General features: G+C 36.4%; 1 protein-coding gene across 1 annotated transcript in view; it reads right to left on the minus strand.

The window, feature by feature from the left end:
• The window catches only part of VWA8 (von Willebrand factor A domain containing 8), a 183,136-nt gene that overhangs the window by 37,689 nt on the left and 130,779 nt on the right, over nucleotides 1–14,668 (minus strand). The window contains exons 34-37 of the mRNA XM_069009782.1: nucleotides 13,282–13,436; nucleotides 11,341–11,542; nucleotides 5,340–5,421; nucleotides 3,187–3,391 (exon numbers count right to left, since the gene is read on the minus strand). Of these exons, the coding sequence (XP_068865883.1) occupies nucleotides 3,187–3,391; nucleotides 5,340–5,421; nucleotides 11,341–11,542; nucleotides 13,282–13,436 (644 nt within the window). The remainder of the gene's footprint in view (nucleotides 1–3,186; nucleotides 3,392–5,339; nucleotides 5,422–11,340; nucleotides 11,543–13,281; nucleotides 13,437–14,668) is intronic.

Raw genomic sequence — 14,668 nt, forward strand, 5'->3', positions numbered from 1 at the left:
CTACAGCAGGAGAACATAAGTGGAATGAATACAGAACTAAATGTTTTTGCTAATAGTCACAGATAAATGCCTTACCATCTATTGAAATACCTCTAAATGATGCACCTTTTGATTATTTTTACCTAAGCATTGTACTTTATCTAAATGAGACATATCACTAAATAATGCTTACAGAAAGACAATATCTGAACTATATCAGAATGTAATCAGTGCTGTTAATTTCCATCAATAACCCTTTCATAAAAAAAAGTAACACAAGCTTATCAATGTCTGCCTATTGCCATGAAACTTTTAGGGCAAGATTCTAAAAATAAATTGTCTTTCAAATTCTCTTCAGGTATTTGATAATGAAGTGACCTTGTCAGAGACAAGGAAAAACAGTGAAAAAGCTCAACAGTTTTTGGAGTAGAGTTAACAACTTCAGAAAATACAGTATTTTGTTTAGATTTTGTATTTTAGACACTCCAATTTAATAATTTGAGAGCACTGTAGTATTATTTTGCATTTAAAACTTCAATAAATGACAAAAAATTCTGACCTGCCTGTATAAATGCAGTCTTATGCAAATGCATAGCGTATTTTGAGAAACTAATTTGGTAGCCTCAAGACTTCAGCAGTTTGAACTCTGCTGAGTATGTCAACAATACAAAACAAATGTTGACTATTTTGAAGATTGCCACAAATTATATCAAGGGAACCTAATTACTGATTGTAAGTGGAACAGCTGTTTGTTTTCCTCCGTTTCATTGCTTATGTATATCCAGCCTCCTTCTCAGAGTTAACGTGTTTGTGAAAGCAAAAATGCAGCCCTAGAAGATAGTACAAATATCTCCAACTGAAGCCTGGTTGAAGATTTGATTCCAATTCTTTGAAACTGTATTTATATTGAAAGCACCCTAATTCCTTTTTTCTCTAAAAGATCAGGAAGACTCAAAGAGTTTGCGTGTGTTTCTGCAGATCAGTGGTTCCCAACCACCTAGACAGGTCTCGGATTGATCTAAGAACATCACCATGAAGGGATATTGAGCTTGCTAAGCCTGTGGCAGCTTTGTGGGATGCAACAATGGCAGTTTTTAGGGAAGGGGAAATTGGAGGTGGGTGGGTGATATGTGGAACACTGACAATTCTCTTAAAGTGAGTTTCTGAGATGATTGGGAATGATGGGTTAAGTCAAAGAATTAGAGAAACCTCACCAGACTTCAAGTAACTTAACACGAGCATGCACACGAAACATTACACAAAAGGAGGTGATTTTCATACACTTGAATGAATAGATCAATACATGGCTGAAAAATGTGTCCAATTTTGCAAAAACAGGTATCAGGAAATATTTAGTTGCAGCATTCTTAGCAAAGTAATTATCCCTAGATCAAGAGACAAGTTCTTGATATGCTCAACTACACAGGGAAGCTACATGAATATGTTTTTAAGCTAATAGGATCCTTTCATTTCCAGAAATAAATGCCTTAAGACAGTACTGCTTTTACATCTAGACCTATTGAAAAATTAAGTAGGAAAGGTGAAGGCCTTCATAGCCAATTAGTAAAGTACAGAATTTACACAGCAACTACGTATCTATTATCTTATTGGAGATTACATAAAATAAAAGACCTAATTTGCTTTTTATTGCTCTGCAATGCTTTTGTAAACAAGGCATTGGCTTCTTAGGTCTATCTTTCCATTTAAATCAGAGCAAAAAAGTAAAGTAGGGAAACAGAAGTTAGTGATAATCATGCAGGTCAGAAGATCACATAGGAGGCTTTGTTCCAGCCCCTGAGCACAAATCAAAGAGCATGTTATTTCAGTTCTGACAAACCACTGGTTTCACACAGGAAAAAAAGAAAGATATTCTAAGGAGACTTTATCCTGGAATGTGCCTAGTAGGGAGGCAGGCTGTCAGTGGAGAGAAATTCTACAGCAGATCTTGAAAACTGCTTTGTGACTGTGGGAAAAATTCTTAGCCTTCTTTAAAATGGCTACTTGAGATTACTAGTTAAATGACTTAAATTTTCTTATGCCGTGTACTTTCCAAGCCAGTATTATCCAATAATTTGTTGGCTACTACTGACAATAAAATAATATTGTTGAATAAAATTACAAGTTATTTTAAAAAAAAAGCAAAAAGGAAAAAAACCCAACCTATTTAAACTAGTCAAACTCTCTGGGATGGTGTAAACCAACTGTATCTGACCATAAGATGGTGCTAGTGCTCCTGCACTGGGAATGAACATGGCACTGGCAAAGCCACAAGTGTCAAGAACAAAGGTGCTACTGGGTAAGAGTTTCCTTTTCTCACGACTTTTATGAATGGCATTTGCTGAGGTCCAGTAACAAGAACACCTCAGTTCTTGCCCAAGTCTCTGTAACCACAGAACATCTTCTAGAAAGGGAGCTAAGAGTGGGAAAAGAAAGTAAAAGACAAAAAACCCCAACCAAAACCAGAGAGAGATCTAATTCTGTTTTCCCCTTCTAATGAAAGATGCAATTGAACAGTCCTGAATGCTGCCTCTGTGTTGCAATGGTGATCAGACGTATTAGCCAGTACATTAACACTCATATATACATATATACATACATACATACATGCATACATACATACATGCATACATGAATACATGCACACACACCATATATGTAAATGCTGTGTATTTTCTGCATCTACCTAAACATTCCACATGAGAACATGGCTCTATGGGGATCCTTGCAACCCTGCTCAGCTGGGAAAATTGTCAAGATTAGCAAAGGCTCTACTGTGAACTCAAGGCATCTTTCACCTAGGTTTCAAGTTTCTTTTTCAAAGTAAAACCTCGATTTTTTTCCCAAGAATTTGAGCTCTGGAAAATTATATCCTTTTCTTAAAAATTAATTTCATTATTCTACATTCTGAAAGTTACAGTTAAAAATCAGCAGGAGATAAAGAATTTACTTGCATTTAATTGCACTGGAATTTGGCAAAAATACAAACAGTGTAAGACAAAGAGCCTGTCAGTAACCATAATTACAGGGGTTACAAAATGTTTTTAAATTAAGCTACTGTGCCTCTTATTCAGGGAAGAAGTCTATTACATTTTTGTCACAGATGCACTTCTACTTCACAGCTCTCCCCATCAACTCCTTTCCCAGCTGAAAACTCATCCACAGCTCATTGTGTTACATGTTTTTCAGTTCATCTTTGTGAAGTCCTACCTGCACAGGACGACCATCCTCTTGGCCAATCATGTTCCTCCAATCCTGCAGTGACCGCTGGAGGCTCTCCAGCCCAGTCTCCCAGAGCCTCACACCTCCTCCCATGTCCACAGTAACCAGCCCTACTTTGCCCAGTGGTGCCAGCAGGGCATCAGCATCTGAGATCTGGGAGAGCCAAGATGTGTATGGAGAGAGAGACTGTGACCTGAAAAACAAGAATTAATGTGATTTTTCTTGCAGCTGCAATTAAAACAGGGATGATTATTTCTGCAGTTAAAGTGACAATTAAATGAAATTACATCCTCATTTCATGACAGACTATAACTAAGCCCTGCAGACACAATATTTTACCTGAAACTGTCCAGCTACTGAAACTGGACATAACCAAGATACCTGACTGTATAAGAAGCAGTATAAAAGATGGGCTGAAAGGCAATATGTTGCCAAAACCATTGCTGTAGTTTAAATACACTGCTGTATCTAATCTATCTAAAAATAGTCCATCTTTAGAAAAAAACCTATTAAGAATATAAAAAATGTAAGAAGATGCTACAGAAAAACAAAAAACTAAAAAAGAAGTAGAGAGAACATGATCCGAGCACTGAGGAAAATATACTTCCATCAAATTAGAGCAACACCTTTCTCTAGAGCTTTAATAAAATATTAAGATTTAAATGCTCATTTAACAATGGCACAGCTTTATGTACAGAAAATCATAGCACTTTTTAAAACAGACAACTTGCTGACAAAAATTTACTGCTGAAAGAGAGTGCCTTAAAGGTACATAATATGAAGGGAAATTTAGATAATGTAGGGAAGAATCTATGCATTTTTCAGTACTGTTAACTATATGCATAAATGACTTGGCAACCTGCACTAATGGCAAAACTAGCAATTTTCAAAAATGTAAGAAGAAGCAACACATGCTTCTACCTATGACTGAAACCACCATGTACTAACTCAACTGAAAAAGAGTTATCTTAGCATTTGACTGGGCTAACTTTGCCAGAAGGAAGAAAGATTGTCAGATTTTAAGAGAGAACTGTTCATATATATGATGAAAACTCACTTTACTCATCAGTTCTTACTGGAGTACACTTTTAAATCTGGACTTCTGCTCAGATCTGCCATTCACAGCTTAAATCCTAATGCTAGTTTGAGGGTCATAATGTTAAAATACGGCTTTGTAATTTCTGTTATTTCCTATAAAGTCCTAGTGAAAAAAAAGTGATTCCTTACTATTTTTATGGTAATGACTTTCATTTTTGAATGACTGTGTAAGATGTAAGCCAATGGACCAATTATAAAATGGTGAACAGTGCAAAAATAATTCTCTGTTAATTAAAATGTTCCCCAGATTATTAATGAACCAGAATGAATTTAAATGAGAATAAATACTGTCAAAATCAACATCGAATGGATAGAATAAAAAAAAGTATAAAATTCTTAATGTGTGAGTTTCATACACATGATATTTAAATTTGCAAAGTTGAGACACTGACATTTAAAACAAAAATGTTTATTATTATTGCAGTAGAAAATGACAATTTGGGACCAAAATATATCTTTATATGATAAAACATTTGGAAATACTCTCTACAGTTGTGACAGAGAGACAGATGTTAAAACCAAACAGAAGCCATAGAATCTGGCTATTTTAATTTACCATACAAGATACTTTCCAAAGGGAGAACCACAGAGAAGCTCAAGCTATTTTCAAAGTGAACTTTATACTGGACCAGAATTTGATTCTCAGTTTCCTAATACCTAACACTGGATCATTTTGTCTGTCTTTCTCAGGTCCTAAGGACAGTGAAAAAGGAAAAGAAAATAAAGACAGCAAACCATAATGAAACAGCTTGAGAATAAAGTGGATGGAAGAGGGGGAAGGAACAAAGGGAATGAAAATCAGAAGATAAAGGTACCTTTCATATTTACTAATTAATTGCTACATTTTCATTGGCCCTATCTAGTAAAAACAGATAAATAATGTTGACAAAAACACACTGCAATGTTTGCAGAATTTTACACTAGGTATGAATTAGTCTTACTTCCCACATCAAAAGAAGTATTTGCTTGTCCTGAAGTAATAATAGACACTAAATTCTCTTTTCCTCTAAGATGACAGTGCTCTAATCAATAAAGTCAGTTACCTAGGAATTGTAATGTATTTGATTTTCTTTGAGTTAAGATCTGTTACTTCCAAGTATCCAGCAGCTGGTGGAGGAGTGACATCTGAAAATAAACAAACATGTCATTTTCCTGCTGCATGATTAACTGGTTATTGCATTTGCATTTAGCAGATTAAATGTAAACATTTTATTATACAGCACCTGTCAGAAAATGATAAGCTTTCATATGCAATACAGAAATATAACTTGCAAATAAGGAATTGTTTTCTTATTACAATGAGTAATCAGACAGTCACAGTTACAAAAGAACAACGTATTTGTATGGCAAATGTCAAAATTACACACAAATACTGCTCACAAAAGCACTATTCAAGCATTACTGCAATCCCTAACTCGCTGCTTTTATCTGTCACTGAAGATAATGTCAGTTGTGTATCTGACTTTAAAAGCATATTGAGGAACATTTCAAAACATTGTGTTTATGACTTCCACTTGAAAACTTCTCAATAATACTAACCTAAACACTGTTCCCTTGAATTGAACCTCTCTTTTTGGAGGTAAATTCTCAGTATGCAAAGATTTTATAACTTTATATTAAACTGCCCTAGACTATCAAGCATTAAATATTCTGTTTATGGACAGTTTAATGAATACAGCTAATATACGGTCCTCCCCGCTGAAATAAATTTGTGTTTGTGTGCCTACACTGGCTTTTGCCAGCTTGTGAGTACACTGTGCCTGGGCTCAGAAGTGGCTTCCAGTTAGGAGCTGACTTTCATCTGCCTGGAGCAAATTGAGGCAGTTTTTCAGAAAAGAAACCAGAAGACTGAACCACACTGCCCAGTACGGGTAAAAAATGTCGTTGGCACAAGATGAAAGCAAGTCTAGATTTTCTTCTGAAACAACGCATCTTTCACCTCCTTGAAATGCAAGAGTCTGACCTTACCTGCAGAAGTGTTGATGCTTGCATAGAGCACACACAGAAAAGACCAGTAAGATCAGCAGCATAAGGAGATCTAATATTCAAATGAGCACACAGAATAACCCACAGCAGCACTTTATGCATACCTACTGTATCTAAGTATTCATGCCTACAGTAGCATGTCTACTGACTTTACTCATCTTCAGAAAAAGGAGAATACCAAACACATCAGAAACAGCGGAAAAAAGTCTGGAAATATGCAGGTTTGTGGGCCAAAGGCCACTTTTTGTTTTCCCTAGATTTTGTTACTTTTTCAAAATGTGCTCTCTTTTGTTAGTAATGAAGACTAAGGTACACTTTAAAAATTCTGATGAAGATCTAGAACAAGGGCAGATACTGAACTAGAAAGGGTAGAACTGTGGGATAAGGATTAAAAATTAATAAATTAGAGAAAGAACTCAAATCGAACAAATTAAAGACAGTAAAAAGACAAAGGGCTGCAGAGTAGGGAGCGGACGAAAAGACATTCAAATGTTTAAATGCTACACAAGAACAGCTGGCTAGGCCCCGGAACTGCAACCAAGAATCTTGACAATGAAACATGAATATCAGACATGTGCAGTTTGTTCTTATTTTGCCAAAGCCTGATGGAGAAGAACAGCTATGCACAGCTCTAGACATCAAACTTTAAGGAAAGCAGACACAATGTTCAGTTCTGGGCTCCTCAGTGCAAGGGAGACACGGAGCTCCTGGAGCAGGTCCAGTGGAGGGCTATGAAGATGATGAGGAGATTGGAACAACTATCTTATGAGGAAAGCCTGAGGGACCATGGCTTGCTCAGCCTCAAGAAAAGACAGCTGAGAGGGGACCTCATCAGTGTCTATGAGTATCTAAAGAGAGGGTGTTAGAGGATGGACCAGGCTGTTCTCTGTGGTGCCAAGCAATAGGACAAGAGGCAACAGACAGAAACTAATGTTCCACCTGAGCATGAGAAAATACTTCTTCACTGTGATGGTGACAGCACTGGAACTGCATGCCCAGAGAGGTTGTGGAGTTTGTTCCCTGGAGAAGAACTGCTTGGACGCAATCCTGAGTAACATACTCTAAAGGACCCTGCTGAGCAGGGAGATTGAATCAGATGACCTCAAGTGGTCCTTTCCAGCCTTACCCATTCTGTGATTCTGTGACATGAAATAGTCCTGAGGATGACAAAGAGGTCAGAGCAGATGGGTTACAAAGACAATGCAAGGATTTTTTTTTTATCTAAACAGATTTTTTTTAACCAGTCCTATTGAGAAGATCCTTATAAAGAGAGCAATATTATCTTGAATGGTGACATGAAGTATTCAGTTTTGTTTAGAGAACGAAAAGATGGATACCATGAAAAGCTTTTCTTATACAAAGAGAGTGAAGCAATGCAATAGGCCAATTGTCTGACAAACATCAGTTAAGAAGAGACTACACGTGTCATCCTGTCCCTACATAAATAGGTGGACCAAATGATGTGTCAAGGCTGTTCTGGTAACATTGTGTGTTACACTACATGTTCCAGTTACTGTCATACTCACAGAGATACACACTCAGTAATAGGCTGTTATTTTATGTTCATCTATAAAAAGGCTGAGAATCCAAGTAAATATTTGCTCTCAAGTAGCCCCTCATCTCTATAGTCTTGATTTTGGAATAAACATTAATTCCTCTTTGCTGGATTTTGCCCTCATCTCTTGTCTGAGTTTATATTTTGTGTCCATACATCTACTTGGCAGTCTTTGGGGAAATTATTACTTGTTATAATCTCTTTTCAAATCTAACTATAATTTGGTTTACAGTTCCAATAAAACATATAGGCAATTATTTCTTTGCTTATTGTTCCTGGAACAGCTTCAGTAATGCATATTGGAGTATGCTAGAGTTTGGCTGAGTACTTTGAATTATTAATAGAAATGGAAGGCTGTATGCCAGAACTGACCAGTTGTCCAAGAAGATGAGAAAGAAAGTCTGATCGATATGGAAACAAAATCAAAAATATAAAACAACTTCTCAAAGGCAACAGAAGACAATGGTGCAAGAACTTCAAGGCACTGACACATACTCAATTTCATGTAGCAGAATGCCTTTGCTTCACTTTACCATTTCCTAGGGAAGGACACAACTTTCATAGGTAAGTAACTACAGGTTTCCAATTCAGAAACAACAAAACACAGTTAGGAATAAGCAACACTGAATTTCCAGAGACCAAAACTGTTAAGCAGCAACTGGTAGCAGTTAAATGTGCATTCAATTAAATATTCTATCAATTAGTGAGACCTGAGAGGCAAACTCCAGAAGAAAAAATAGCCCAGCAGAGAAAGTTACAAGAACAGAATTTCAAATGGGCATCATAAGGTCTACTACCTTATTATCTCATCTTCCAAGTGAGCACAAAGACACATGCTTCTCTTTTTCTGTCTTCCCTTTTTCATTTGGAAATATTTTTGATTTGTGCTGTAACAATGGCAATACCAGGTCCCTCTAATCTAGTATTCTGTCTCCAAGAGTAGTTAGATGCTTGAAATGTGTAAGAATAGACAAGTGAACATGGTATGTTCCTCAAATCACCAACCAGCTCCAATCTAGGGGCTTCTTAAACTGCTTCAACTGCTACTGAGCTTTGAACTGCTATCTTAATGAAATCATTTATCATGACAGCAAAACAATACTTGTAAGTGTCCTCATCATCCCCATCTTTTTTGATGTAGAATTAGGATTTTGTCTTCCTCCACATATTTATCTATACTGAATTTCACCTGTTATTTCTATTGCATTCAGAATTGTAGTCCTTTTCATAATTCTTCATGGTAATAACCATAATTCCTACCATGAATAATAACCACTATCATCAGCACTGTTACCTCAGTGTTAATTAATTTTTCAGTTTTTTTCATGACATGCTGAGTAGCACAGGCCACTGTAGGATTTCCCTCATAGCTCCTCCTCCTCCAGAAAATCCAGCTATTCACTGATAAATGGAAATGTCTTGAAAAAGTCCTGAAAAAAGCTATAGAACAGAAAACCTAGAGTCTTGCTCAGGTCCCATTTAATTGAATAGCTAAGGTCAAATTAAACATGATTCAGTTAAAATCAGACTTTGTCACTCATAAATTAAAACCTCATTCAGAAAATAAATATCAATGATAATGATCTTCAAGGCATGAAATCTTTCAATTTAAATGGCCATAAAGCACTGTAAAAACCCTCATACAATTTTCTATACATTTAAAGCCATCAATCCATATTCATGAAAATATTTCACCACAGCTGAGATAAAAAAATTAAACTGCTTGGTCAGACAGAAGCCAGTTCTCAGACTGACAATATGCTCAGGTTACTGGTATCGTGGATTCATGAAGAATGTCCCCTGGGTTTTAATTATAATAACCTAGCAATACAAGGTGTTACATACCACAGCAACTTAAAAGGCTTTTAGAAATAGCAGTTAAGATCTCAATTTAGGTATCATTTGGAAGCACTGAGGGAAGATACCTCCCTCACTCCCAAATAAGTAAACTGGTTTTAACAAAAGCTCAGAAGATTTACCTTCTAAAACATCTACTTCAGATTCAGATCCTTTTTTTTCTGTGAAAGCCTGAAAAAAAGTGACGCAGTCTGACCTTTCAGAAGTTTATAAAGTAAGAGAAGATTGCAGCCTGAAGTTGTATAATTAGTTCCAAGATTCTAACTCCAACTGATTTTATTAAGTTTCATCTTTTTAAGAGGTACTCTTTCCTTCAGTTACAAAAGGACGTAACTGAAGTTTTCTACCCAGCTGATATCTTTGACTTGGCTTCCTTAGTCAAGTAAATGTTTTATTCTCTTAGTAATAAATAAAAGGGTTTCTCTACACAGGGAAGTTGATCTGCATTAAATGAGGACAGGCAGATTAGATCATTCATTCTGTTTGAGTTAATTTGGAATAAAATGTTTATTTGGGGACTGACAGTTCACACACAGACTAAATCAGGAATAGCTTCTTGTGCTGATGAAATCAAGCCATTCTACCATATACAAATAGTGTGGGCATTTTTTCTTTGGATAGTAAACTTCGGAGATTCCTAGAGGTAATTAAAGCAAAACTCACAAATGCTGTTATTTAGCACTAATTGGTATATTTTTAGTTATTGGCTAAAGAAGCTGAAGTTATAATGATAACAGAAAGCTTGGCATGGCAGCACAAAAACGTCTGAAGATCTGCAGCCTACACCTGCTTTATTAGTGTCAGAAAGGAGGATGGTTTTGCTGCATGTGAATGTTGTTCACACAACATTGTCTTGGACAGGAGAAGAGCGAAAAAGTCTGGGTTTCTTCAGTTTGGAGAGAAGGCAGGAGTGACTGAAGTTTGCAAAGTCATGAAGGTGATGGTTAAGGTGAATGCAGAACTGTTACTCATGTAAGCCTGAAATGCTAGAATAAGGGGCACCTGATAAACCTGGTAAGAGATGAGTTGATCACAAAAAAATCATGAACTTTTGAGTTTGCTGTGGAGATACACAGGTTCAAAGAGGGACCAGATGAACTTGTGGACAACAGGTCCATAAAAGGAGATTTAAAGCCTGAGGCAGGGATGTCTTCTGCAATATCCCCAGCAAAACAAGTGCAAATATTGAGACAGTATGAAGAGAAAAACAAAGAAGTCACAGGGTCACATGCATTCCCAAAATAACCTCTCCTATTGCCCCTGCTGGGGATAGAATTCTGAGTTAGTCAGACAACAGGTTTATCACTGAGTCTCTGTGTGACTCTGAGCAGAAGCTGGAAATACTGGTGAAGGCCAATTGCTGAACTGGAATAATTATATTCCATTAGTGGGTTTCCTGTGCAGACAGAGAGAAATCCCATCCACTGAGATATTCACAGTGTAGATACCCTGTTAATTTCTCAGAAGTATAATTCAGCATGCTAATAAGATCCAAATTAATTTTAAAACTAAGTGCAGCTACACTCATTCCTTCTCAAATACTTGCTCTGTGACTATTTAAGAACATTCTGGAAAAATAAATGAGTGATAGCAGATTACAAAACAAAACCCAAGTATGTTGCAGCACAAATATATGAACCTCTTACCTTTGGGGTAGATGTCTTTCAAAGGTACATCTCCAGGTGCTAAAATTCTGACTATTTGATTAGAAGCCAATAAAGTTACACAATTGGTTTGTTTTGCAGCTCCTGTTTTCCTCTGGGCTCCATAATAAAATGGATCAGAAGGAGAAGCACGTTTGTGACTCAGAGAGGAGTTTCTTTTCCAGCTATACACTTCACTGGGAGACTGCAAAAGAGAAGGTGTCTACTGAAGAAAACACTACTATTGTTAAGTCCAAGAACAAATATTTCTTGATAAGTTCCACTTCTTATTTAATTTCAGATCAAATGTGGCTATTATGGTTACTTCTTATGCTACCATATGACAAGGAATGACCTGGATTATTTTGTCATCAAAAACTCCTATAGGGGTAAAAACCAACAAACCATCTACATGAGTTTTAGGCATGAAGATGCTCTGAAAATCTGAAGTTGAATCGACTTCTTTTTTTAATTGAACCTGGAACAGAAAGCATTGAAATAACCTAATTTGGAACTAAACTATGTAAAAAACTGTTAGGTTTCCACTAATATACATAAATGTAAACAGGTATTTCAGTAATAAATTCAAAGGTAATCAATAAGGCTGGGACTAAGCTCCAGGTTCAGAGATTTAAGTGTAGGTCTCCACATCAAAGCCAGTGGCTCCATCTTCCAGTGTGGTCAAAAGAGGCTGGAGGAAAAATCATCTTGAAGGTCTTAGAGTTCGCTAAACTGAGCACTGCTATTACAGATAAGACCTCAGATAGCTTGTTCATACTAAACACCTACACCACCAGCACTGAACACTGAATCTGAAGTTTTGCCCCATCACTCTAACATTCACCCTTAGCACTCCTTCTTTGACATTCACATGGACTTCTAAAACTATGTATGAGGAAAGATGGTGCCTCAGTCTAAATCAGGCAGAGCCAAAAATGCTTCATCACCCACATTAGTGTGTTAGTACTGAAGTGTACAGCTCCTTTAGTACTTCCTCCTCTAGACCACCTCTCTTTTTCAGCAATAAATTCACATCTATTGTAAGTAATATGAAAAGCTGTAATAACTATATGGTAATATAAAACCAAACCAAGGAAAACTCAAAAGCTAATTGCAAAGACTGTCTTATTGACAAAAACATATTTTTGAATCATTTTGGATTTCAAAGAATTTTCTTCTGTCATTTAGCTTTCCCAAAATTCATGTCTGTTAACACTTACATTTTCTAATTTGCCCCAATTTATTAAACAAACATGAAATGCAATTATTTATTCCATAATCACTACTCTTTTTATGTACCATTAGGGGGCAAATATAAAAAAAAGTCCAAAGAATTAAACATTCTGCTTGCATTTTCCCTGTGTTTGCCTTCACTCGTTGCAACAGCCCTAGTTGTTACACTGCTAAGTTTCCCTTTCTTTTCTGGTCCTTTTCTAACTGTGTCACGGCAGTAAGCACACTTACATGCAGTATTTACACTCAGCTACATTTTTCAGTAGTGATGGGGCTTTATAGTTTTGCTATTGTTTTCTGTACCTTTTTTTCTTTTTCCTAAATCTAGTCTTGCTACCTGCTGCAGACTGGGCAAAAAGTTCACACTGAACAGTTCAATATTATACTGATATTCTTTTTCTCAGTGGTTAGGCTTGATTAAAGAATGGTAAAACACATCACTTAGAAAATTACTCCAGCCATCACTGTTCAGAGCTTACCAAAAATGAATTTTGTCTGTGCTAGACATTGTGTTGTGCCATTTATTATTACTTAAAAAACCACAAACACCCCTCTAGATTAGACTACCCTAACAAACAGTGTACACTACATTAATTTGTTCCTTATTGTCATTCCCTTCTTTTTCCAAATCATTTGGTAAACAGGTACTTAACTGGTTACAGAATAAATGAGACCATATTATTTCATTGTATAATAATGCTGAGTATTTACCAAGAGGTCTGGGAAACCAATAACAATAGTAGCATAATTATGTTCATCTGAGAAGATCCTGTTGGGGGAGCTGATCTTTTGTCCCACAGCTGCACTGAGGTTTTCTGAAGATAGCTGGTCAGTTGAAACTGCATGAGGCACACACAGTTCTGACACTAAACAGGGAAATTAAACAAAATTAGTCATTAAATCCAGATGTGCAATAGGAAACAATATTAACTGTAAGAGCACTGAGCACTGAACATTGCTATTACTTTGAGGATAAAATTACTAAAAAGCAGAAGATCTGATTATACTATACCATAACACAGAGGAGAAGGAAGTAATCTTATTTTTGTAAAGTTAAGTACTTAAAATCAGGAAATACTAGTTTTGTAGTTGCTTATACCACTTAATTTTGCCCTCTACTGTACAAATGAGGCAGGAAGCCTGTGGAATAGAACAGCATGTGATCTCATTGAAAATTGCAGGCAAAACACAGGTTTGCATAGGTAAGTGTCAATGTGACATTTCTCAATGACTCTCTTGCTGTCTTTGCAATTTAAATAATGTTGTTTGTAATGCATTTCTGTTATAAATGCTGCTTTGGTTTTCTTTGTCTTTAAGCTAATGAAAACTGAACTTTATTCTGTGCATCTCTAAGAGCCCCTTTACCTTGCCTCAAATTACCAACATAGTCAGAACCTGCTATCTTTAGTTCTGCACTGTTTCCACTTCGATGAGCAGACTATCTTGTTTACATGTCAGTGGGAGAAAATCTTTCCTCTCTCAAAGGATAAAAGGTCTGGGTCAGCAGTAAAGCCACACTGGTCTACCTTTCTTTTGGTTCTCCTGCCACAGCTTCTTCCTCAAAGAACAAGAACAGGCTGAAGATGTTACAGATGGGGTTTGCTGGATGATTTGGAAAAAGGTGGACAGGGGATATGATAACATTTTAGATTGGAAGAGATGAAATGAGATAACAAAGGAGAAAAATAGCACAGAAAGCATGCAGCAGTAAACTGCCCACAAACACTTTGAGACTGGAAATTATAATAACATTTCTATCCATCTGAGGAATGATACTCCAGAATGGTTTCTAAATAAGGTAGTAAGAGGAAGGAAACTACTGGGCTCTGATAGCACTTGATAAGTTGGTAGAGTAAACTGTACAAGAGTTAAAAAGGATTCTAGATATTTAGACTGTGGTTAGTTTTTGGTATCCACCTGGTTGCTATTTATGTAAAATAAGACCTATTATTTGTCAATAACATTTGTTTGTACCATGTTTACACTGTGTTAATCTCATTTTTCTTACTTATGCTAGCCACAAGAACCAGAACAAAACTTGTTCCTCCTTTAAGAGATATTAAAGTGGTTTCCCTGCTTGTTTCCTCTGTCTCTCTGA

Source organism: Aphelocoma coerulescens, chromosome 1 (assembly GCF_041296385.1).
Source record: "Aphelocoma coerulescens isolate FSJ_1873_10779 chromosome 1, UR_Acoe_1.0, whole genome shotgun sequence".
NCBI lineage: Eukaryota > Metazoa > Chordata > Aves > Passeriformes > Corvidae > Aphelocoma > Aphelocoma coerulescens.